The following is a 27771-nucleotide window of genomic DNA, read 5'->3' as shown; positions in this document are numbered from 1 at the left end:
GAAGTACTGGATAAAAGTATTATAGTTTGGATTCAAACACTGATGGAAGTGATCAAAATATAGCAAATCACTTTTTGAAAGTAACTTGATGCGTCAAATACCAATTGTAACATTATATTGTTACACCAGTAGGTGGCGACAAGTGACTGTCAAAAATGTATTTGTCATTGAATCATTTATTTGAGAGACTCATTAAAAACACCCATTCATCCAGTTATGAATCAAGTGAAGTGAACTATTTATGAGCGAGTCATTGAATCATTTATTCAACCCCATTTATTTAAATAATTATTTTAGATTAGTTAAACTTTTTTAATATATTACAGCAATTAACATTTTGTTGTGGGGTTGGGTATACCGAACTCTGTACTTTTAAGGGCACCGACCAAATTACGTCAGTACTATCGAGTACCGATTCTTAAATCAATCAGTACCAAATTTCGGCACCTGAAAATGAATCTGTGATTATAGACTAGTGTCTGTGAATATTAAACAGCAAAAAGACTATTTAAATACGAATACTGCGTGTCTGTGTGAATGGCGCTGACCCGCAGTTTATTTACCTCACACACACACACACACACACACACACACACACACACACACACACACACACACACACACACACTTACAGAACTGCGTGTGACGGTCACGTTTCCATCTCTTACGAGGACACGAACGCATGCCTGTCATCTCCAGAGCCGCTCTGAGAGTCGCTTCATGAGCATCTTACCATTTCATTTGAGAAAAACTACTGTCATGTCATAAACATACAAACTCAAAGGTATTCATGGCAAACCGTCAAAATAAAAGTTTGGTTTAACTTGACAAATATATTACTATTGTACAGAAGAATTTAGATACATCTCAGTATAATAATACTAACACTAATGTAGTAGTAATAATAAATGATCAAAACATTTTAACAGTATACATTTCAGTTGTGCAGCTCTTTGTTTGACTTTTTTTTTTTTTTTTTAATTAAGATAAATGAATGTTTTATGTCTTCATTTAAATTACAGAAATACACAACACATAATTTATGAGAAATCTTTTCATAATATTGTGAGTTGTATGTAATAAACTATGGTTGTTTTTATGAATTCAATGAATTAACTGTAGCTATAGCCTACTATTTACTGGTAAATATTACAGTAAACAAACATTACATACAATGGCAGACCACGGCAGCTCTGACATAATGTGAATAACACTTCTATAAATTAATTACAGTTTCTACGATATTGATGTATCCCTAAAGTCCCGAAAAAAGTTTAAAATGTGAACGGTACCCAACCCTACTTGGAAGTCAACATACCCAGTGCATTATGTTTTTTTTTTAAGTTTAGTCCAGTAGTTATTTATTTATTTTTATTAAGTTATTATATTTGCCTTTCTATTACATAAGCAGCCCAGTTTTATCTAAGGCCCAATTTGTCATCTGTGAATTTCCCCCTTGAAGCTTCTTTTTTATTGACAACAACCAGTTATAAGCGCTTCTCATTCTCATACAAGATCGTTCCCAAATGCACATTAAATTAAAACACAAACTCAGAGCAGCAGCAGAGTTCAGCATCTGAGCGACCGAAAACACCGGATCATGAGATTATTTATTTATTTATTTAAATCACAGCATTTAAGATTTGATAATTGTGACCTGTACGTATTTGTTTGGGATCCAGTTATCATCTAAGAAATTAAAAGCGTTATTGATTGTGCCAGATCTTGTGGTCCATGCATCACACGGAAAGGTCAAGGTCTCAAGCCAACCACGGCAACCAAGTACACTTCATACTGTATTTTGGCAAATCTGGTAGGTCATCATTGGTGTGCTTTGTGCGTATACAGAAGGCTTTCTTATTATGCACAGTATGCATACTATATCCTGCACAAATAGTAAATAGTATGGTAGTGTTCTAGTGTAAACGTCAGTGGAGTATTTTGGCATTTTAATTGGCAATCAACTAATTGGCATTTTCCCACCAGAAGTTCTCTTTTTTTGGCATAAGGAAGTCTTGAGATCTCTCTCATTAACCGTGTAACCTCGACAGTGCGTTTTTGATCCTCTTTCTCACTTTGCGAGGAAAGAATCACATCTCATAGAAAGCTCAGTCGAAAGAGTGGATTATTTCACACCCACCACAGAGAATAAAGTATATTTTTAGTCTCCATAGAAACACTGAATGACTTGAATGTTTACACAGATTGTGTGGTCAGATTTATGTTGATGCATTTATGCATTTTCAGTTTAGTATTTTGTCAGAGTTGTACAAAAACAACCAGATGCAGCTTCACAAAAGATTTTGATGTGGTTATTGCATAATGCCATAGACAGTATATCCCACTGTTTTATATATATATGGTGTGTTCATTAGTTTTTCTAAAATGTTCTTCTCTTCCTAAATGATTGTAATGATTGTTTGTAACTGTAATTTGGTTTGAATGAATGATTCAATGTCACGCTTATAAATATGACATTCTTTGCCCTAAAAGTTTGTACTCTTTTTGTGAAGAAAAAGTGCATAGTTTTGAGTGTGTAGCAATAGAGTAGACAAGCTTCAGGACATACTATCACGTCATAAAACATGCTTTTCTCACTGTCACATCCTGTCACCTTAAACTGGCCTGTCAAATGTCTTCTCACAGTTCAAGTCCTCCACATTTAATTTTCTACCATATCAGAGAGAAATGCAGCTATATCCGCCATGTTTTGTAGTTTAATACTTTTTATTCATGTTTGTAGTTCTGAACTGAATCCTTCTCCAAAGCGCAATGGTTTGAAGGCAATATAACCTGTTATAATGTGCACAGACTTTGAAAATCTACCGGAAATAGTAGACCATCCAGGGACTTTTGACATACTGTATTTAAAGGGGGGGGTGAAATGCTGTTCCATGCATACTGAGCCATAAACACTCCGCGCTCCACTTTATTCCTATGAGTGACGTCGAGCGACTTCAACTCTTCAGCACAGCATTCCGGGAAGACAGCGCTGCATTTGACCCGATTTGAACGCAGAAATGACGGGAAGCTTCACAACATCGCTTCAGTCGTGTCGCAAAGTGGATTTACACGCCACTGCTGTCAGGACTTCACCAAATCATACCAAAGAAGTGTGTTTTTGACGGAGCGGTCCCAGCGATAAAGGTTCGGTCCTGCTTTGGAAGCAGCCGGTGAGTAAATCAACTTCAAATGTCTCTGCTGTTGGCTATCGTCACGTGAGTGAACATCAGTAAACGACACGATCGCGTGCTTCGTCATTCAAATGCGCTAACGGTTACTCCATTGTTGTTCTATGTATAACGTTACACTAGTCTGACGTGCAAAACCGTTTTGCTTGCTACTGCTAAGGTTTAGTCACATACAATAGTCCATAAACCGAATCATGTCCTCATAAACTGCGAGTAAACACACACAATTGACAGGCCACTAAATACAGTACATACCACAGAGACGGACGTCCTGCTGTTGCTGTTTCTCCTGTTCAATTTATTTCAGCCTCCGGATGATTCTGGACCATTATCTGTATTAGTTGAATCTGATCGATAGCCATGGGTTTCTCCACGCTTGAGGACGTCACCGCTTTGTTCGCGATCATCATTCTTTAGCTCCCCCCACTCGATACGCCTCCAGGCGCTCAGTTTTTTCCAGAAAGACTCGGTATAGTCTATATTTCTTTTATAAATATAATAAAACTAAAGACTTTTCGGAGATATGAAGGATGCAATACTACTCTCTAATCTCTCGAATGAAGGATTCAATGACAAATACATTTTAACAGTCAATGTAATTGTCGCTGTTGTAGTGTTTATGTCTGAAGTATAGGCTAAACTTTTATCCGAGTACTTTTGTGATAATATGAATATTTGTAACACAGAAATAACGACACTGTGTGTTTGAAAAAACATGAATGTTCTCTCTGGCTGATTTTGTCAAAGCTTCAACAGAATTGTAGTCATGAATGAGATTGCATGGGAATTTGAATTGAGATCGCGATTTTTTTTAAACAATGAATCGTGCCGCTCTAGAACTATATTACAGAACCATAGATTGTAAAAAACTATGGATGACACACTTACACCCTCTTCTATTGTAGAAAAGACGCCCGTGTTATGGAGTATGCGCAGTAGTGAGCGTGAAGTGAAGCCGTGGTATCAAGACCTCACCCACACCGCACTCCCGCAGAATCAGTTAGCACAGTTTACTGCAGAATAGGGCTGCACGTTTTCAAGTTTTTCATTAACCGTTAACCGAGGCCCTTAGCGGTTAATACTCGGTTAACCATAGTGTGCGTCAGGGTTATTTTTAGTTTATTAATTTGACGACCGCCATCTCCGTAGTGAACGCGCCTATAGAGAGAAATGCACATCATGGATTACATAAACAGAGAGTAGCCTATTTCTTTTCGTTTTAAATTGTTAAAAGACATTTCAAGCTTTCTTAAGATATATTTCATGTCTGTGAGGCGTACGCTGAGTTTCGTTAAATTAGGATGAGATGCGCGCTACAGTTCACAGAGCAATGCAAGTGGCCGCGAGGGCGCCTGCATGATTAAGGCATGTAGTAAAATATGCAGCCGAGAATGATTCACATTTCACACAGCGTTTGACTCGTGCGGCTGAGCCTTTCCCGGCAGAGAGTTCAAGCATCTGTGGACTCGTCCCTTCAGCTCTGGCCATCTTGCTTTCAGTCCGCAATTAGCTTTTTTTGTTTTCTTCATTACAGTTAAAGTAACCTCTGCTTTTCTCTAGTCATTCACAAGTTTCTCCCTTCAAACTTTCTTTCTTCTGATCCGTTATGCACAGCGCGCGCGGCTCCCGCTCTGCTTCTGCTTCTGCTTCTGCCCTAATGCGACTTTTAGTCCAGTGCGACTTATGTTATTTTCCTCTTCATGACGCATATTTTGATTGATGCGACTTATTCTCCGGAGCGACTTATAGCCTGAAAAATGCGGTAAGCACTGCATTGCAATACTTGCATTTTGCCCCGTCACTCTCATTTTTAAAGCGATCCCACGCTGTATTTTTCTTTGCCCGCTTAGAAAGCGGGTCATGACTTCTTCTTGTGGATATTACAAATGTCTGGGAACGCTCTGGTGGTCTCTAGGGGTGCAAAAATATATTACAACTAAATTCAAAGCACGTCATTGACGCCACTTAACCGAGCAAAATGTTTTACTCGGTTACGCAATTTTTAACGGTTAATCGGTCAATCGGTTAACCATGGACACCCCTACTGCGGAACAACTCATTATGTCGGTGTGAAATAAACAGTTATGGAAATGTAGAAATTAAAGTTAAAGCTCCAATCTACTCCTGAAAATACTCATGAGGACCCCTCCCCCTCATTTTTATAGCATCAAACAACCAACTAAAAACCAAACTTATTTCACAAACTTACATCAGTGTGATAAAAACTACCTAAAATAACACAAACCATCTTTGGAAACAATTTTTTTGTAGTGTAATTTTATTGTTTCGTTTGTCTCACGTCCCATTCGATTACTTGGAGAGGGCGGGGTTTATGATCTATACTGGGACCAGCCACCTGTGGTGCGATTTTGGCTTCATTTTTCAGCACTTGTGCGGCACACTTGAATGCAACAGATTGGTTACAGAAGTATAAATCCCTTTTTATTAAATTTTCTCCTTTGAACAATAGATTTTTTAACAACTTAAACACATGATTATATATATAACAAACATAATAAAATAAATGATAAAATGTATTGTAAACATAAATGTTATGTAATTTTATGCGTAATAGTTTTATCATCTGCTTTATAGGATTTTAGTTTTCTCCCTAAAAAAGTTCCTGAGTTTTCTTCTTCTTCTTTTTTGCTTTAAACCTAAATTTAGATTTTTTTTTAAATCCATGAATATGTTTCGAATTTACCGAAATTCATGTGAAGAAAATCTTTTTCTATCCACCCCACCAATGTTTAACTAACCTGTTGCCAGGCAACTGCATTGACCTCTAATTAGGTAAATTACTCCTGCTTGTTTTTACTATTGATCAAAAATAAGACTCAGAATTATGATGTGTTAAATAATGCCAAACAGAAAAAATTGCCCTTTCATTTCTGTGTGCTTAAATTGATTATTTTCCCCCTCATTAGCCAAACAATATCTTTCTTTCTCTCAGCCGTTGATTATGAAGAAGCCAACCACGAAAGCTTTAATGGAAGAATCAGTTTGAAGTTACTGAGAAATGGGTAAACAAGAGCTGGTGTTTCTGTGCTCCGTGGTCCATTGGCGTCCTAAGAAATGGCCTCAGAGGCCTGTCAGACAGCATCACTGATCAACTACAGTGTCTGAGAGCGGAGCATCCCACTCGGTGAGGGAGAATAGGTGTATCTGCGCCTTCTGCAAGGTCTTTCAAGGTCAGTTTTCAGCTGAAGCCCACAGCCTCTGATTTGCTGTCTGGTGCTTTCAAGTACAACAGCTGTAAGGAAGACGTCCAAAGCTTCTCAAATAATGACCTGAGAAAATGCATTTCTTTCTTCCAGTTAGGACTGAGTGGTAGCTTCTATAATATTGACATTATTATATATATATATATATATATATATATATATATATATATATATATATATATATATATATATATATATATATATATATATATATATATATATATATATATATATATTAAATTAACAAAGATTAGTCTAAACCTTTTTATTAATGTAAATGAGTCACTGAATCAGACTTCTGAATTGATTCCATAAAAATGGATAGGATTCGCAGGAATAAATTATTTTTGCTTATTATAACTGTATTATTTTGTTTGATAAATTGATTTTATTTAGCATATATTTCCCCAGCCTACTTTCCAAATTATTATGAATAGCATTTGGTTTTACATTCATTACTTCTGAACAGATGTCAATACTTTCAACATAAAACCGCATCTTGTTTTGTCTTGTTTCACATAGACTTTTTACTATTACGGTGCAATGAATATGTCCAGTTAAAGTACACTTATCTTCATTATTGGTCTGGAAATGAGCAAATTTAAGCAAATACACTACTTAAAAAGCAATTGCGGTCTCAGAAAAACATCAAAGACAGAATGAAGTTTGTGCGAAATAAAGAATCACAATGAAACATGAGTTGCATGTTGATAATATCAAATATCTGCTTAGAAATAATAATAATACATACATCTCTAGCACAATAAAGCATTGAGGAAGAGACTGTGTCATTGTGTGGGGAGCCTTTTTAGCTGCTGATATTGGTGAGCTGCTACACTGCAAAAAAGTAATTTAATGCTTTGGCGTACAGGAGAATATTGCAGCATGACTTGCTTCCCACAATTAAAAAGTTGTTATCTAAAGATGAATGATCAGATGTTATTGTTTAATAAGATAATGCCCCTGCCCAAATTGCCCGTCATGTTTTGGCCAGGACATAGACCAGATTTGAACCCTATAGTGAATATTTGTTCTTGCATTAAACTCATTTAAACATTTACTACTCATCAACAGTTTGAAGCCATTAACATTAAGTGGAAAACACTGATTCTTCTTCCTGTAAGAAGCTGTCGGCAAGTTTACCACATGGATTAAACATTTAAAGTGCCCCTATTATGGGTTTTCAGATATTCCTTTTTAGCAGTGTATAATAAAGCTGTTTGTGACTGTAAACGTTCTGCAAGGTTGTACAGTCTGAAGTGCATGATGAATGTATTTTCTCCCAAAAGAAAGAATCGACCCTAAACCGCCTAAACGAGTCTTTTGTGTTTCAAATCTCACTGCGTTACGATTTTACACCACTAGAAAATACATTTGCATAATGCCCACCTATGTTGTACACTTTCTGCTCGTGAAAAGCTTGAGCCGCCCTCAAACACGTCAGCTTACTGAAGACTGCTTCTCAAATCTCTGAGTTAGACGAACTTTTTGAGTTGAGAAGAACTCTTGCTCTGGAAAGACGGGTCGGTACTCAGTTTATTTGGACCAGCAGCTTCTCAGAATCACAACCTGTACATATGAATAATTATTGATGTAGAGATTTTCTAACTGGTGTTCAAAATACGTCGTTTTGTGTTTTACATTCTGTACATGTCTTACTGAAACACTTCTGCTCATCAACTGTGGGCCACTAAAACTGTGTCTATTAATGCAGATTGTCTGTTCTAGTCTAAGTAAAGAAAGGATGGAGCAAGATTTGTTTTACAAACGTTGATGTTCACATTAGTTTTCGGCTAACGTATGCGCTGTTAATTATACAGTTCCTGCATTCCATGGAAAGTTACTTTATCTATGGTATTTGTGCAATTCTTGCCTAATTTCTCTGACCAGTGATTTGATTAAGACCATTAAAAGAGCACTAAACCATTTTTGGCCTGGCCCATTTTTTATAAAAATGTTTGCCGTGTGTACAGATTATTTCACAGACTCAGAAAAACAAATCGGTACACATTTGCTAGTTTTCAGATCACAGATTTAATAGTTCTCCCTTCGAGTATTCATAATGTCAACTGGCTATTTTTTAAACATGAGACTGATAAAAACCGATGCATCCTGACTCATGGAAGTGGAATCTAATCATAGTTTGCAATTTTTCACTGGCACTTCCCAGTTCTGTGTGTGCGATGCGTCAGACAGTCGGTGAATGTTACTGTGGGTGGTCTCCGTGTCCGTCTGTAGTGAAGCTCAGCCTTAAAGGAAGGAACTTCAATTGATGTTGTTTTCATCTCTCATGTGGAGTGACAGGGAGTTCTGTCTGTGTGAATATCAAAGCAGTAATTAATGCTTTACATCACATGGTAAACCCCAGAGGGCTGTGCAACCGCAGTCATTTGGCCTAAGGGAACGTGCCGTGTCTGTGTTAGGTGTTTGTTTGGCTGCGAGACTCTATTTCTCACTTCTTTGTCAGCTTTGATCTCGGAGGTATCGGCTGGCACAGACGTCTGCGTTTGGAAACTGACCACAGGCAGAGAGCTCTATAACCACAGGGGCAAGTTAAAAAGGGCACGTTAGCGTAACTCAGCTGGTATTCCCCTGCACTCACTGACTCTTTAGTTCTTTAGTTCATACTAGAGCGCCGCAGTGATGACGTATTTTAGTATGCCAACCCAGAAGTTAGCATAGAAAAAATCCCAATAGGATTTTTCCATTGGCTGTTGAACTATTGCACAAAATAGTGTAATAATCTCATAACTCGGCTCATGAAGTTTTGAAGTTTGAATACAAATCTGAATACAAATCACCAGAAGTAAAATGCTAAACTTACACTATAAATGACACCATAGATGCATGACTTATCACCCTGTAGCCCAAGACTGGTTTCCCACTGAAGCTAAGCAGAGCTGAGCCTAGTCAGTACCTGGATGGGAGACCAACTGGGAAAACCAGGTAGCTGCTGGTAGAGGTGTTAGTGAGGCCAGCAGGGGGTGCTCACCCTGTGGTCTGTGTGGGTCCTAACACCCCAGTATAGTGATGGGGACACTATGCTGTCAAAGAGCACCGTCCTTCGGATGAGACGTTAAACCGAGGTCCTGACTCTGTGGTCGTTAAAAATCCCAGGATGTTCTTCGATAAAGAGTAGGGGTGTAACCCCGGCATCCTGGCCAAATTTGCCCACTTGCCTCTGTCCATCATGGCCTCCTAATCTTCCCCCTATCCTGATTGGCTTAATCACTCGGTCTCCTCTCCACCAATCAGCTGGTGTGTGGTGAGCGTTCTGGCGCAATATGGCTGCCGTCGCATCATCCAAGTGGATGCTGCACATTGGTGGTGGTTGAGGAGATTCCCCCTTCTATGTAAAGCGCTTTGAGTGCCTAGAAAAGCGCTATATAAATGTAATGAATTATGACTTCAATGTCACCATCATTAAGCCTCTGACAACTCTTTAAAATCTTCATTTAAAAAACATTTTCCCTGAAAGTTAGAAAAGTGTGTGAATGTGCAATTAAAATCGCAAGGAGAAAGCGTCTAGTGAGAAGATATGGGTTTATGTTTATATCTGTTGATGATGTTTAATGTCCCTGAGAATCTCTATAATCCCATTTTGCCAAGACAAGTAAAAGCTTTAAAAAAAAATATGAGGAGGTTTTACTGATGTATCATAAGTCTTAACATGAAAATTCACCACAGACCTTTGCTGCGTCACAATTCGCCTACTTTTACTACGTCCTCCTAAAAGTATGTACTCTTTTTGTGAAGAAAAAGTACATACTTTTGAGTGTGTAGCAGAAGAGTATGCAAGCCTGGACATACTACTTCTTCATCTTTAACGGACTCTGTCACTTAGATATGTACATCCACTCACCTGTCCTCAATGCTACTGCAGGTGAATTATAATGTAGAAAACACTGAATAAATATCTTTTTCATCAAATACGGATAATTGATCACTCACCTAACCCCTTTATCTAAAGCTCTCTGCTTAACCGTAGGACTCACACATCCGGCATGTTTGTAGTTTAACACTTTTTATCCGCATTTAAATTGTAGTTCTAATCAAATCCTCGTCCAACTCGCAGTGGTTTGTGGGTAATATCAGCCGTTAAAATGCGCGTCGATCCGCACTTTGAATTCTGAATGAAATTAAACTAAAATAGAAGACCGTGCGGGTATCTTTGAAATACTAATTTCAACATATTACTTTTTGGGACACACTAATTCTATTTACAAATACTATTTTGGACGGATAGTATGCAAATTGGGACACAGCACTTATTTCAGACGTTAAACCAAAAACCCTTTCAAAAAAGCGACTGACTTTGGCACAATGGAACTAAAAGCGCTACAATGCTCTAGGTTTTGGCCTACAAAAATACATCATCCATGCAACCAGGGCTAGACATTTACGTTTTTTGCTCACCAGGGACTTTGGCTAGTGGTTTTCCAAAGTTTCTAGACACTTAGCATTTCTGTACACCCAAAGTGCTTTACAATCATGTCAGGGGTCTCTCCCCCATATACTTCACAATATCATGAATCGAAAAGCTGTGTGCTCTAGGAACTTTCAGACATTTTGGGCTATTTCCACTAAATTACAGAAAATAGTGGAAAAAATAAGTTTGTCTGTGTCATGTTGTATGACAGATTTATTCAAATGGGTCTGAAGGGATGACCCCCCCTTTTTTCCCGCCTTTCCCCCCTCCCCCGACCCTGCTACCCCCCTCCACCACCATATACAGTGATATAAATGCAATATTCCAGTGTCATTAAATTAATTATACATGGTGGAAACATCCCAAACTGTCTGCAGGGTCAAAGAGCGCACAGGGCCTGAGTTACACACTTTTAAAAATGAATTTATATATAAAAATCAAAAAGCGCCTACTTTTTTTTTGGGGGGGGGGGGGGGGGGTTATAACAGCTTAGACAACGTATACTTACATGTTTGTCACTTTTATCAGTGTTTTATGAAACTTTAAAGGGTTTCCTGTAAAATGACACCAACATTTTGAACCTAGACCACTGTATGTGTGTATGGGAAGCTTTTCAATTTGGGTAGGCCAAATCCAGGCGGAAATGGCACCAGAGAAATTTAGTGTAAATACATTACTTTGTGTAAAACAAATGCCAAAGTAAGCCAAATGCCAAATGCCAGAAAGTAGAGACTCTAAGCTTTCAAATGGTACCACATATGACATCATAGCTCCTCCACAGACGGAAAGTATATACATGACGATGTCATTCCTGTCCCTGTACAGGGTCCTTGGAGTTTAAGAGGCTAAAACTAGTACAAACCCTCCAAAAATGGTCACTTTAATTTCTCATGATATGACCCCTTAATAAGCTTTAATGTTTGATTTGAAGGACCTTTTTTTATAGTTTGCCGATGTTGAATGTAAAATCTGGGTCCTGAACCAAAACCAGTTAAAAAAGCACTGCTCTATTTTCTCAGCATGTCATCTGCATGAGTCACCGTAAATCAGTTGTTCCACCACAAACACACACACACACTGCTGATTCATGTAACCTTTTCCCAATTTTTTTGGAGTATTTTTCCATCCATCAACCTCTGAAAGTCTGAATACTCTATGGGAGTGATTGTCAAACTTTTCAAGCTAAGCACTAAACTGGGTAAACCCAGCCTGATCTGCCGGAAACCTGTAGATATTTATATCCTGCTTCCTTTACACTTTTTCGGGAACCAATCACAGCCTGGCTTATCCTCCTGGCACACTATTAGTGGCTTTAACACAATGACGGATAGAAAAGGATGGGTCGTTACCCGTTGATCACGGCTCTTGTGGTCTGATTGGTTGAAGGACTGTTCAATTGAGTCATTTGAACTATGCCCTTTAATCACGTCTCTTGTGCAGAGAAATGGTAAATGGACTGCATTTATATAGCGCTTTCAACAGACCCTATGGCCATCCAAAGCGCTTTACATGTTGCCTCACATTCACCCATTCATACACCGACGGCGGTGTCTGCCATGCAAGGCGCCATCCAGCTCGTCGGGAGCAGTTTGGGGTTATGTGTCTTGCTCATGGACACCTCGACACTTGGTCAGGTGGAACCGGGGTTCGAACCACCAACCTTCCGGTTTGTTGACAACCTACATGAACCACTGAGCAACTGCCGCCCAGAAGAGCAGAGAATACAGAGCAGACTCCATAGATCAATGTTCAATCTTAAAAGCTTGGTCTTGTGATAGCCATACAAGCCAAGTACCACCTTCGATTGAAAAATACTGGCTTAAGTGGCTTTTGCAAAGTATATAAAACTGTATATAAAAATCTTTACTGTCACTTTTGATCAATTTATGCATCCTTGCAGAATCTGTTTGTTATGCATTAAACGCTGCAGCCAGTGCACTCATTTTAATGGTAATTATGGAGGGCACCTCCAAAATATGACGTTATATCAGCTCAGGTCAGCATGTCCTTTGTTATGGAGGATGTGTTGTCACGGTAACAGTAGGACGTAAGAAATAGGACATCTTGCACATTGAATTCCTAATTATTTTTGAAGTACTTCAGCCCGAGGAGTGGGGTTAACCTGATCGCCGCGTTCACCTCCCCCCATCTCCAACGGTTTACATTTCTGCTTCTGCTTCAAAAAAGATGCAGTAATAATGCACAATAAAATACTGTCAGCATGCTTCTGAATGTACCGTTCTGTGTGTTTTCTTCACAGGTGGAGATTCACGTTTTACCTGTACATATTTACTTATGGTGTGCGGTTCCTGAAGAAGGTAAACAATCTACTTTGACTGAAAATTTTATAGTCAATGTGAAGCAGTAAATCTTTTATGATTGGCATGTTGATACATCCTCTATTTTTTGTTTTTCCCTCAGTCTTATTGTTCCCATAAAACACGAGTTGGTGACAGAATGCTGTCGAGCAGAGAAGCTTTGTCTTTTAAACAGCGTTATCAAATAGATGGAGTGTCACAGTTTTTTTATTTACTTATTTAGGATCACGACTACAAAATGCAGCACGCATGCAGTTATTGTTCGTACTGCTTTTCATCATCTCGTGGGGTTTTGTGGAGCGAACATGCAAACAAGAGGAAGTTAGAGAGACGTCAGCTTTGACTTGATTCTGATTTTATTTGTTGCGTCGTACTGTGCGGCGAGAGACAACAGCCATAAACTCTCTTTCTCTCTCTGCCCTTCCTCTCATAAATCTATTCATAATTCATCAGTCTATCCATAATGGAGATTATTTCCCTCCAAGTAATCATGTTTGGCAGAACTGGCCCCTTCTTTGACTCTTTAATGAAGCAATTAAAGGAAAGTTCACACAGAAATAAAGATACTGCCATTATTTACTCACCCTCATGTTGTTCCAAACTGGGCTGCACGATCCACCGCAAATGGAGTTAATGGATCTCATGATCAGTGCTGGGATATGATTTTAATGCAGTAATCTGTAAAGTTTATGGAGAGAAGCAAAAAGACTGATTAATAAGGTTATATTATATATGTATAATATGTATATATTAATGTATAGTATATAATGTATATACAATATATACACACACACACACACACACACACACACACACAAGCCTTCTACTGAATGATTTAATTTACTGCAGATGGGACGGATTTCTCCTGCTGGTGTTATTAATAGAACCAGGCAAGTGGGCTGACATAAACCCAATACAGACACAGCTCATCCTGGGTGAAGAACGGTTGAGCAGATAGTGAAGAACAGATACCTGGAGTGACTAGGCAGAGCACGTTTGTTACTCGCCATCGGTTTTAATTTATGCAATGCAAAACAATAACGCAAAAGTGGACACAAACGTGACCATCGACCTTTTCATCAGCCTTAGTTCTGGAAGTGTTGTTCACTATTTATGTTCTGCATAGGCATTTGAAATAAGTTCTCAGTGAAGATTCTGAACCCTTGAACCAAACAAACTAAATAGTGTTAGTACTGAATAGATTTTATAAAAAAGAAAAGCTGATAGTTGGTCATACAATGCATGAACGTTTTAAATTAAGACACTGATTCTACTGGCCCTGATGAGAATTTACCATAGTTTTTGCTCAGATTTTAGTTTAACTCTAGAGAAAGTAATGGTGCTAAAATCATTTTATGTTCAAGCATGAGGTGTCTGTCCAGAGTCATGCCAGTTTTTTCAAGGTTTTCTTATGTGGCCTTTGAGAAAGATGCTGTGATGTAGCTAATTAGCCAAGAGCTGCATTAGATTTGATCATGTCAGCATTCTCAAAGCACAACAGCAGATCTCACAGGAAATCATCAGCTTCACAATACCAGGCTTTGATGCCAACTAACTTTCCTACGTAATGTGGTTCATCGTGGGAGGAAAAAAATGATGTAGCATTGAGTATAATGATTGTATTTTCGGTCTTTTATATGCTTTGATGTAAACAGCAGAATTCAAAAGCTCTTTCAAAAGGCATTATCTTGTGTATTTTGTGAAAAGCTCTGCAGATCATTTGTCTCTCTCTTTTTGATTTTAAAGACCCCGTGGCTATGGAACACCCGAGAGTGCTGGTACAATTACCCCTATCAGGTACATTTATACTGTCTGTTACATCAATCATAATTGTTAAAGGGTTCGGTCATGCCGTTTTTATACTTTTTTCTCTGAGATCCACGGACTATGTAAATGTTAGTAAAGGTTCTTTGAAATTGAGAAAAAACAGACCATATTCCACCCTCTCTGCCTCTTAGGCCGTGTTTACACCTGGTATTAAGATGCGTTTTGCAGGGCTCCAGACTGGTCAATGGCACAAAACCTGTGCCAGAGTCCTGCACGGGTCCATTTTTGGAGACCCGCCCCCGCCCGTACCCGCAAGGTTTAGCACCAGATCCGACCCGTGAAAATATCAAAATTAAATCCGTACAGACCCATTAATATTTGGCCCGTTACCCGACCCGTGCCCGCGATAAATCACACACGCTAAACATTCAAATTAAAATGCTTTATTTTTTATCCTGCACCTCTCTTAACATCAACAGCGTCATGAATGGGCTAATGAAACAGGCAAAAGTGCCTTTAAAGACTCATTGTCAACAATTTCATATAGCTACTCCACTCACCAACTTTACTTTTACTTCATCCATTGCTACTCCTGCAACGCTCGCTCCATCTGCGCTACGAGAGGCATCAACAAAAGTTTCAATGTCGCAGTGGTGGTGACGTGATGGGTCAAATGGCATATCATTGTTGCGTGTATGTGTAATGGTAATTTGGACATAGAAATTGTAATAGCCTACAATATGTTCGATGGGGGAAGAAGGAGTCTTTTTTGTCTACTCTCAACCCCTTCTGTTCTGGTGGGGAGGGTCTATGGGTGGGTACATTTTTTTCAGATCTAATGTACAAAATAAGCTCACGCAATTTACATATGAATGCAAAATAAGAGGCTGGGGAAAACATACGGAGAGCATCAGCTTTCGTTTCTGTTCTGGCGGCGAACACTGTGAGTGTGTGTTAGAAATCAGGGATGGGGAGAGAACATTGTGCATGGTACGTTTTTTGTCTTCAGACCAAACTTGGGTCTCTAGTCAACAAAGTTTAAATCCCGTCTGGCTAGCGCGCGTCCCATAACTTTTACTCATTAGGTCATGTAGGTGGAGAGTAGATGGTCTTTTGTGGCTTTTCGAACACATTCGACCACATGAGTGTCAATATTGTAAAAAGCTATCCGGTCAAATGCGTTTTGGACTACCTCTGGAAGTGGTCGAAAGTGGACAAGCTCAAGTTGTTTGAGACCGTTCAAACCTGTATCTACTTGTGATCAGATACCAGGTTTAAACAAGGCCTTAGATCCCTTAGTTACTAATAATTTTGCCTGGCAAGACATTAAAGGGATAGTTTACCCAAAAATTACACACCCTCATGTCGTTCCAAACCCATAAGACTTCCATTCATCTTCAGAACCCAATTGAAAAATGTGCTTTCTGTCCCTCGATTAACAGCTACACAACTGACACTTTTAAAGTCCCAGAAAGGTTGTAAAGACGTAAAGTGTCATGGGTGCTTTGTTTGAGGGAGAAAAAAAATTATATAAAATTTTTATCTCCAACAATGCACCACCACAATGGTGTTTTTTCAAAGCACCTGCGTCGCTTCATAAAATTGAGGTTAAACCACTCGAGTCTCATGGATTACTTTCATGATGTCTTTACTCCCTTTAAAATTGTAGTCAAATAGAATCAAATAGTAACATTCTTACATTTTTATTGCCCTAAATTAGGGTTAAAATATATATATATATATATATATATATATATATATATATATATATATATATATATATATATATATATATATATATATATATATACATACAGAGGTGGAAAGTAACGAATTACATTTACTCGCGTTACTGTAATTGAGTAGTTTTTCTGTGTACTTCTACTTTTTTAAGTAGTTTTAAAAATCTGTAATTTTACTTTTACTTAAGTACATTTTGATTAAAGTATTGTACTTCGCTACATTTTAAACCACATCCGTTACTGAGTAAAAATAAATCATTAATGCAAAGAGTGGAGGGAAAAAAAACGCGATCCGGAAATGACTAATATTGAATAGAGGGCGCGGGGCGCGGGAGAGAACATGCGCGCAAATATCAGATGGAGACGAACAAGACAGACGTCAGTGACGCAGACCCAGGTGAAAGCAAAACGCCGTCGTGAACCCCTGGCTAGTGTGGAAATACTTTGGATATAGAAAAAAAATAACATGGTGTTGTCCTGGAGGATATCAAATTTGCACAAAAGGTGGATGCAAATGAAGAAACACATAGAACATGTTCGGGCACACATCCCTTTGTGCAAATAAAGGTATGTTTATAACTTAGGCCGATTGATTTCTGTGACGCAGAGCGAATCCCGGAATCCAGTCATGAACATTAACTTTACATTATAACGTAGATTTTGTGTAATACACGCAAACTGGTGGATGAACGAAAAACTCGATTGTAGAGCTGTAGGCCTTAGAAATAAATCAAATCGCGACATGGTCTGTGAACATTGAAGCACAACATTTGTAACGCTTGTGTCCGGGGGAAAAATGCGGATAGCTCACTTAATATATATCTGGAGTGGATGCAAACACGGAGGCGATTGACGTCAGACAGATCGCGCTTTATTTCCCGCTGAACTCTGATCACAAACTCCATTTCCGTCCACAGCATTACTTAATAAAACAAAATAACTGACTGTTAGCAACAGAAAAACAGAATAATCCCCACACATGGGAGCTCAAAACTCAGTGCGCACACACACAAGATGCAGAACTCATTTTCAGGGAGCGCCGCGCGCAGCTCTTAAAGGGGCCACACTATATTTCTACTCGTTACACATTGAATGCTATATGAATATATGATCTGCTTGTTCTCTCTCTGTGAATGAGCTGCTCCGTCTACTACATATGGACTCTGTTATTCTTAAACATTAACGAATTAATGATAAAAAGTTGTTAATCTAATTCATAATAATTTATTGAATTTAGTTTATTAGACATGTTTTATTGAAATTTTGATAAACAAAATAAACAAGTGGTTTTAAGTTTGTTATAATAAAGCATTTGTTCAACCAAATAAAAAAAGACCAATCTTCTTCATTCATTTAACATAATTTTAACTAGTTATAATTACCATAATTTAATAATAGGTACAGTAAATGTTTAATTGATGTTTTCTGAGATAGTTGTCATATCGTGAAAATCTCATCCTATCACAACCCTACAGGGGAGAGTCCCCCACCCCCACTGTTAAAAAAGTAACTAAGTAACTTTTACTCTGAGTACATTTTAAATGAGCTACTTTTTACTTTTACTTGAGTAAATTTTTAGACCAGTAATTTTACTTGTACTTAAGTAAAATTTCATTGAAGTAACAGTACTTTTACTTGAGTAGAATATTTTGTTACTCTTTCCACCTCTGTATATATGTATATATATATATATATATATATATATATATATATATATATATATATATATATATATACACTTTATAACATATAATTTAATTTATATAATTATTTTTTATTTTAAATAAAAAATACAAAAAAACATTTCTAAGATGAAATATTTTATTTACCAGCATGTCGTGACCATTAACCAACATGCAGATGTGTTGGTTGAATATTTTTTTCACCTGAAAAAAAAAGTTTGGAAATCCTTGCTCTGAGGTGTCAAAACCCTTATTAGGGCCACTGCCAATGTGTTTTTGTGTTGTGTTCACAATGTTGTGTATGACTTTTATAGCCGTTAACCGTGGACTTGCATTACTACTACATACTGGAGCTGTCCTTCTATCTGTCGCTGCTCTTCTCGCAGTTCACAGACATCAGAAGAAAGGTATGTGAATTTACACTCTGCTGATATCAGTTTACTGAACATCTGAACTTGAAAGAGAGCTTTGTGAAAAGCACTGAGCGGTGGTTGGTTTGGTTAGATGTGTCTGCTTCAGTGGGTTGTTTTTCTTGTGAGAAGGCTCGCGCTGGGTTTATTAGCAGTGACTTGCGTGTCTTGTTTCCTCTGCTGTGCATGGGCTAAACTTCCTTTTCACAATGTAAAAGCATGACCACTAATAACTGCTGCAGTTTCATTTCAGCTTAAGCTTGTTAAATATTCATTCTGTTTTCTGACATTCATGTAAGGGCTTAAATATGAAAAAATACATATTTTTGCTTAGTATGCATGATATTTGCAAGTTTCTTTTGGAATTTGCTGTTACATGCTTAAATTGCCGTTTTTCATTTTTTCATTTGAAAACTGTGAGTCTGAGGGCGTCTGACAAATGATTTATCTGATCCAGTTGCAGTTCTGCTTCTAATAGATGTTTTGCAATCAAGATGGTTGCATTTATTTATAGCTTTGGCATTTTGATGTTAAAGCACCAAGCAAAATATTTTGAATATTGAGAACTTATTTCTCGGGCATATTAAATAAATAAATACACCACCATTCAAAAGTGTGGTGGCAGAAAGATTCTAAATAAAAATGAATACTTTTATTTAACAAAGGCACATTAAATTGATCAAAAGTATCAGTAAAGACATTTATACTATTAAAAGATTTGTTTTTCAAACTAAATAAAAACTTTCCTTTTTACTTTATATTCATCAAAGAATCCTGAAAAGTAATCCGTTTCCAAATTGAGCAGCACAACTGTAATATTAATACAATAAATAATATAGATTAAACTGTAATATTAATACAATATTATCTTGAGGAGCAAATCATCATATTAAAATGATTTCTGAAGGATCATGTGACACTAAAGACTTGAGTAATGATGCTGAAAATTCAGCTTTGATCACAGAAATAAATTACATTTTAAAATTATTTGAAATTTAATATTTCAGAATATTGTTGTTTTACTGTATTTTTAAATCAAATGAATGCACTGTTGGTGACCAAAAGAGACTTCTGTCAAAAACATTAAAAACATTTAAAATAAATATATCATTAATTAATTAATTATAGCTAAGTACCTAAAGTCAAGAACCTTTTTCTGCACATGAACATTTTATAAATTGCTAAATTGCTCATCTAGGATGATTTTATGATAAAACAAAAAGTAAGAGCTTACATGTAAACCTGTGGCTTAGATGAAACATTCTATCGATGGCATGGCCTTTGTTTCTTCAGACCACACTGAGTTGCCCCGCCCCCACCTAGAAATCATTGGTCCAAAATGCTGCCTTACATAATTCCATAAAAACATATTTATTACTGCTGCCAATCAATCAATTTAAAGGGGTGTTTTTTTCTAGGCTTGGTTGTGTTTATGGGGCGCAGTATAACATGTCTTAATACTTCTTTTCTTTTTAAACGCGGTATTTTTCTTATATTTGACCTTTATTCCACACCGCTGTCTCCACTGTCCTTTGAACGGCTCGTTTGGTTCATCCCTCCAAAAAACGCAATGGTCTTAGATTGGTCAGATGGCCAAATGTAGTTTCCTGTATTTTTATTGGCAGGCTGAAGTGCCGAGCACAGGTTGTCCGGAAACGCCACGCCCCTTCCCATTACGGGCAGAAGTCACATATGAGGAGACTAGCAAGGGTTTATGATGTCACCAACCCAGGAAGAAGCTATTTTGTAGTCCAAACCGGCTGTTTTTGTAGGCAATAAACTACCATCACTTTAAAAGACAATATCTCCGTTTGCATTGAACTTTCAGTGCTGTAACTTTAGATACTGTTTATGCTCAAGTAGCAACATTACACACTAACTAAAGTTAAAGAAGTGAAATCGCATGCAACAACCCTTTAAAAAAAAAGTCTCTCTCTCTCTCTCTCTCTCTCTGTATATATATATATATATATATATATATATATATATATATATATATATATATATATATATATATATATATATATATAGTGAGGACAATAAGTATTTGAACACCCTGCTATTTTGCGAGTTCTCCCACTTAGAAATCATGGAGGGGTCTGAAATTGTCATCGTAGGTGCATGTTCACTGTGAGAGAAAAAAATCCAGAAAACACAATGTATGATTTTTTTTAACTATTTATTTGTATGATACATCTGATAAATGTTATAATGTAATAATTTCATAGTTAATCTCCAAATTAATGTAGAATACAACAAATACATTATATTTGAAATATTTCTTTAATGGCATATTGTTATGAATTTAATTGAAAGCTATACAATTTTAATTTCAGTGAATTTAATCCTCAATCAGTAGTAGTAATTTACCTTAGGCCGTTACCTTTGTTCTTTGATTAACATTAAAAAGGGTACATAACACACAGTTTCTGCCACTCATGTTAATCTTAAGTCCCTAGTATTGCATCCTTCAAATTTCATCCTTCTTTTTATCAAATTTATAAAAGACAGATACACTGTACCAATTCTTTCTGAAAACAGCCAAGCTCGTGAAGACATCTCACGTCAGAAAAGTCAGAAGCTCTCTCTCTCACACACACACACACACACACACACACACACACACAAACAGTTTTATGGCATTTATCCATGGCTAATTTTTGATTCACGATACGTTGATCTTGTTTATATTATATGCTCTTGCGCGCCGATTGTCAACAATTCAACAAATTTGATTCAGTTTTACTCACAGCCTCTGGTTTCCACTCACTACCGGGATCTTTTATCAATGAGAACTCTCCATCCTTTAGTTTCAAACAATCTGAAAATCTAGCATCGAACTGAGCCCCGTTTATAAAACATTAGTCACTGAAATGCCAGGAACAAACAAACACACTTACAAACTGCATCCACTGTTTCCTTAACACTGATACTTTTGGAAGCGAAACAAGGTTATCATTCCCTCTACCAAAAACACACTTCTTTAGTGTCACTGTTGATTTCGTGGTCTAAAAACAAAATGCCAACACTGCCAACGGCTCCTATAAGCCGAAGAAAGCTTGTTGATGGGCACGCTCTTACTCTCGCTCTGGTTGATGTGTGTGCACGCGCTCATCCGGGAGAAGTGACCATACTAGCAACGTCGCCCTTTATGACAACAAACAGGGCCATACTCAAAAAAAAACTTTCAGAAAAGAGTGCATTTAGCATTGTAAATAATGGCGCGTTCTGACTGCACACACGTTTTTCAAACTCGTCGGATAACTGCTCTTTTCACACTGCATGACTATTTGGGGCAGCATTGAGTTCCTACTGTGTTCACACTGCACGATGAGTTGTGACAGGGTTTCACATTGCATGACTATACTATCTGCAAACTAAGTTTCAAAACCAAACTCACACGAGAAGTAACAAGGAAACAACACGAGATCACGCGTGCGTCAGACCTGAGTTCGCACAGAGTCTGGAACTGTTGTTAAAAATATATATTGCAGAAAGCTTGCGATCCAAAAAGAAAATACGATTATGGGGGAGCAAATGGTTGGGGAGATGCGGGGATCAAGGACAGTGTTCTGCAAAGAAAGTTGGAGGTAAATAAATAATTTTTCAATGTGTTGCTGTTGCAACTGGTCAAGCAAATGTTTGTGCTTTGTTTCTATTTGATGTAATTGTAAATATATCTATTAAAATACTGATATTCTGGTCTATAACTCCTCCCTGAACATCCTGCTGCCCTGTATCTTGCTTTTCCAATTGGACTCATTTCACACAGGACATATTTGGACCTGTCGGTGATTCAAACTCCTGCTGTGAGTTTGAATCGCCGACAGGTCCAGATATTTAGCATGCCAAAAAACTCACATATTTGCCTATAATTTTGGGCATTTACCAGCAATTTCAAAAACCTGTCGACGAATCTTGGGGCTAAAATCGCGCAGTGTGAATTCGGCATTAGTCAATCAAAATGTATAAAACAGCATTCATTTAAGACTTTATTTAATTCATTTTGAATACTCGGGACACACTGCACGATTTTCGGCTGTCCTAGTTGGTCCTATGTCATACAGTGAGAGAGGTTCAAAGACGGCCATTGTCACGGTCTAACGACCAAAGATAGCCTGCGATAATTTGCTGACAGTGTCATAAATTCAGCATGATCATCTCACAGTGTGTTTGCTGCTATGGCCTCTACTGACCAGCCAATAAAAATGCTAAAAAAAAAAAAAATGAAGCGTCATACCGCTGAAACTTAAAAATGCTTACCTCAAGCTCTTTTCCCTTCCTTTTTCGCTGTCCTCTTTTTTTCAGCCCACATAAAAACTACAACTGCCAAAGTGTGATTCATTCATCGTCTTTTTGTTGCTGATGACATTTTCCTGATGACATTTTATTCTTCTATAGAAACTCGCATAGTAGCCTACGAGTCAATAGGTGTCATCATCGTACATGCATGTCGTACGTATTTTTTTACGGTCTATGGTCGCACCCAAGTTTAATAAATCCATGTTGCACAGTGCGATTTGTAATGATGTTATAGGATTGCTAAAATCGTGCAGTGTATCCTGGGCTAAAGACTAAACATAATAAGGATAAGAGTAATATCCTTTATATATTATTATTATTAAATATTAAGAGTAATAAGGATACTAAACATAAAAGACCTTGATTTTGGCATAATGCTGTGTTATTGTTTGTTGAAGCATGAAAGATGGGGGGGGGAACAGATCCTGCGTTAATTGCTTTGACAGCACTAATATTTATATAAACATTTTATGTTTGGCTGTTATTGCGCCATGCCGCACATCATTTGTGCTTTCATTGTGGACAGGCAAATTACTTGACGCTGCAAACTCAAGCGTCGCCTGGTTGGGACACAATGTCAGTCTTAAACAAATGTCATGTAAATGAATGCAAATGTGAACAAATAAAATAATCCAGACTGCCCTCAGCTGTCTCAGAGCTTCATTTAGATCCACAGGCTGTTGATGACGGTGGTGTCCTCTCAATGCAAAAGTGATCTCCCACAGCTGCCGTATTGGTTTTGTGGTGTAGCTAACGCACAAGTGTGTTTGAACAGGTGGATGTTTTTTCTCAAAGACTCCTTGAAATCTCAGTTAGCACCTGCAGTCTTTCTTTCTCGTTTCCTTTACCACCCCTCAGACTCGTGCTCTCATTTCTCTCCCTATTGGCATGTTTTTTTCCTTCTTGTTTTTACAGCATTCGCAAGTGGCTCATAATGCTTAGGGTTTGGTGGAAACAGCATCTCAAACACAGATACTGCTTAAGTACAAAAAAACTCAAATTGAAAACTAAAACTTCTATCCATTTAGTAGTTTTAAAAACGAGTAAAATTGCAATAACAACAGAATTTATAAACATTTAATTAAAATTATTATATTAAAAGTAATTTATAATATGAAATATAGCTGTGAGCATCAATTCAAGCGCTTTAAGACATTTAAGCACATGCATAAAAAGATATTATCTTTTAGGTTCCTTTAGCCTGTAACCAATCTATCATAGATGGAAAAGATCATTTACAGCCAATTTACTACACTGTAAAAAAAATTGGTTGTTTTTTGTTGGTTTAACTTAAAAAAGTAAGTAACCTGGCTGCCTTAAAATTTTGAGTTTATTGAAATTAAAAATTTGAGTTGATACAATGAAGGAACTTTGTTTTTAATAAATAGAAACTCAAAATATTATTGTATCTGAACCACATAAAAAATTTGATAAATCATGAAAATAGTACTATTTGGCATGTTTCACTGCGTCATCAGAAATAAAACACACACAATTACACAATATGCTTACAACATCGTTTAATAATATTTTAATAAAGGTTGTCGAATCTCAAAAAATGTTCATTGTATTAACTCAAAATTTTAATTTCAATGAACTCAAAATTTTAAGGCAACCAGTTAACCAGTTTTTTTTACTAAATAATTTTTTACAGTGTAAGGAAATATATGGTTTAAAGCTTTTTAACAGTTATAGTGCCACCTACAGTCAGCTCTCCATAAAAGTTTACATGCTCATGTCGCATGTGCTCACCTAATTTTGTGAAGTTTTGAGTTTTTATTTAGGATTTATAGGCTTGTGTGTATTTTTTGCCATGCCCCTTTTTCTAAATGACCCTGTTATAGGCATGGACATGTGCAAAAAAAATTGTTTTATACAATCCTTTATGCACATGACTAATGTGAAGGCACCACACAGTGGCTGATTTCTTTTAAATTTCTAAAACAGGCCCAGCAAGTTTCATTCCGATCAGACTCCGTTAACCTTGTCTGGTAGCTTCTCAAACTTCATTGGCCGCTGCCAGCCACATTTTTTGAGATACGTGAATGTCCTCAAAGGCGGTCTTGGCACCTTGGATGAAGACACCACATGCCAATTTTCAAGTCAATCAGATTTAGGATTGTGTAGTTATAGCCATGTTATAGCGCCACCAATTGACCATTCGCCACATTCTTTTTCACACGACCACAGAATGAGTTCTTACATATGTGCGGCAAGTTTGGTGAAAATCTCATTCTGTTCATGGATTATAGCCATTTTAGTAAAAGTGGCACCTCCCACCTTCGAACGGGCGTTAAAGGACAACTTTGGGGAATTTTTAAGTTAATCTTGATCATTATACCTTTGTGAGTACAGTCTATAGAAAAAATTAACAGGGCCCTTACATGACAACAAGATACCTTTAGCCACTTAGCCGATGTTAAAATTCACCTAAATAGTGTTTTAGACAGCTAGCTGTAGTCTCGCGCTGAAGTCCCGTGGGAACGCCCTTGTAGCTGGAAAAAAAGGCAAATAGTCCAGTTGGGAAGAGCGTTGGTGTGTGAAGAGTGATCTCATTGCTTTGCTCATCGGCTCGTCGGTTCTCAGTATTGAATGTGAGTTCCCACGGGGAACTCACATTCTAACTAAACTAAAACGGAGTTCCCGTGGGACTTCAGCGCAAGCCTACAGCTAGCCGTCTAAAACAGGTGAATTTAAACAATGGCTAAGTGGCTAAACACATCTCTTTGTCATGTTGGACAGACATTTTAATTGTATTTTGTGTCTGTTAAAGGTGCACTATGTAGTATTTTTGCAGTAAAATATCCAAAAACCACTAGGCCAGTGTTATATATTTTGTTCAGTTGAGTACCTACAATATCCTAAATGTTTCCAACTATTTGTAAATTGTGAGAAAATTGCTATTTTAACTAAGGACCGGGACATTTCAGCATAGTGTTTGAGCGAGTCGCCTGTCAATCGCCTTTGTTTAGAATAGGCGCCCTCTAGCGGACGGAAAGTTGCGTAGTGCACCTTTAACAGGCACAAAGACACCTTTTACGATTATGCCCCCATAACTGCCGTTTTAGCTGAGTGGGGGCTCTGGGCATTAACTGTAACAGCTCAGTGTTTCAAGCACCAATCCGGTTCTCTTTTTTTCGATATACTGTACTCACAAAGGTATAACAATCAAGATTAACTTAAAAATTCCCCGGAGTTGTCCTTTAAAGACCGTGAAACGAAATTTCAACTTGTTTTTAAAAAAAATAATTATTGACAATCAGACTTACCAAATAAGTTTTTTTTTCTGATTGAGCCAAAAACCTATGACTTGTTCGCAAAAGTAGGTTTTCCAAAATACTGGAAAAATTTAACATAGCGACGATCGCATGCATTTTGTCCGTCTTGAGCCAAGGATTCCAACTACATGAGACATTTGAACCTAAAACTCAAACCCGGTGCTTTTGCTGCCTTGCACGCCCTGCTGTTTCCTTCAAGAAATGCAAATCTTGTTTTTGCTCTCTCCTTTCAGTTTTTTCCATGCCAAAAATTCAGCCCACATTGAGGACGTCCTCTGCCCCATTCCCGCCTGCACCAGTGTGCTCTTCTCTTCGTTTGCCATGCTTCCATTCTGTTTTTCACCCCACTGCACTTCCTCCTCATCTCCATCTTCATCATCATCAACCTGCTCGTCAGTGCAATCCCATGATGCCGCAGGGGAGCATGCAACATGGTCTTAACAGCTTACTTCAACAGGATTTATACTGTGAGGACACTGCAGCTATGCTTGAGAATGAAGCTGCTTAATTTGATAAAGTTGGGAATAAAGACTTGAATTAGTCCTTCCTGTTCTGCAGCACATTTTGGACTCTGAGCTTAATGTTTCATGGCGTGTATTTAGACATTTGTGACCCTGGACCACAAAACCAGTCAATTTTTTCAATTGAGATTTATATGTCATATGAAAGCTGGATACATAAGCTTTCCATTATTGTAGGGTTTGTCAGGACAGTATTTGGCCAAGATACAACTATTTGAAAATCTGGAATCTGAGGGTGCAAAAAAGTAGCCTGACAAGCCAGACCCTCATCAAGATGTTTGGTCTGGGAACTCATCATTGACAGCTCAATCCGAGGGGCGGGATAAACGGTTGTCTTTCAAACTCCCTCTGCACGCGATAGGATAGCGCTACACCAACCAGAGCAACATGAAGGTGAAGCAGAGCTTGTTGATAGATTAAACATTCGCCGTATCCGGTCGGCTAAACTCTGAACACATATTCCCTTTTTAGGAATGACTTCAGTGCCGTTCTTTGTTCTTTTCTCAGAGAAAAGCTTAACTCCAAGTCTTCCAGAATCGCAGTCAAAGCTGATTTGAAAGACCCCCGTTCACCAGTTTCTGTGTTTACTAGAAGCACGCAAACGCAACTTGGCCGTCGTCATTATGGCCCCGCCCGCCGACTCTATACACGATGTGATTGGGTATTGAGAGTTCCTAGACGACACTTGCGGGCAGATTAAATTTGCTGCCGCTAGGGTGCGTCTAGATTTCTAGGCTAGCAAAAAAGTCTAATTATTCAGAAAATCACCTTTAAAGGGATAGTTCACTTAAAAATGAAAATTCTGTCATCCTTTACTCAAACTCAAGTTGTTTCAAACCTGTATGAATTTCTTTCTTCAGCTGAACACAAGGGAAGATATTTTTGAAGAATGTCAGTAACCAAAAAT

General features: G+C 37.7%; 2 protein-coding genes across 2 annotated transcripts in view; one reads left to right on the top strand and one right to left on the bottom strand.

Moving 5' to 3' along the window:
• The window catches only part of stk39 (serine threonine kinase 39), a 183632-nt gene that overhangs the window by 137138 nt on the left and 18723 nt on the right, over positions 1-27771 (bottom strand). The window contains exon 2 of the mRNA XM_067444560.1: positions 13747-13840. The gene's annotated coding sequence lies outside the window, so the exon portion shown is untranslated. The remainder of the gene's footprint in view (positions 1-13746; positions 13841-27771) is intronic.
• cers6 (ceramide synthase 6) overlaps positions 1-27771 on the top strand; it is a 60676-nt gene that overhangs the window by 22650 nt on the left and 10255 nt on the right. The window contains exons 4-6 of the mRNA XM_067444562.1: positions 13105-13162; positions 14909-14959; positions 18668-18760. Of these exons, the coding sequence (XP_067300663.1) occupies positions 13105-13162; positions 14909-14959; positions 18668-18760 (202 nt within the window). The remainder of the gene's footprint in view (positions 1-13104; positions 13163-14908; positions 14960-18667; positions 18761-27771) is intronic.

This window comes from Pseudorasbora parva, chromosome 5 (assembly GCF_024679245.1).
Source record: "Pseudorasbora parva isolate DD20220531a chromosome 5, ASM2467924v1, whole genome shotgun sequence".
Taxonomy (NCBI): domain Eukaryota; kingdom Metazoa; phylum Chordata; class Actinopteri; order Cypriniformes; family Gobionidae; genus Pseudorasbora; species Pseudorasbora parva.
The sequence above is the reverse complement of the archived record's forward strand: the minus strand, read 5'-3'. Positions and strand labels throughout refer to the sequence as shown.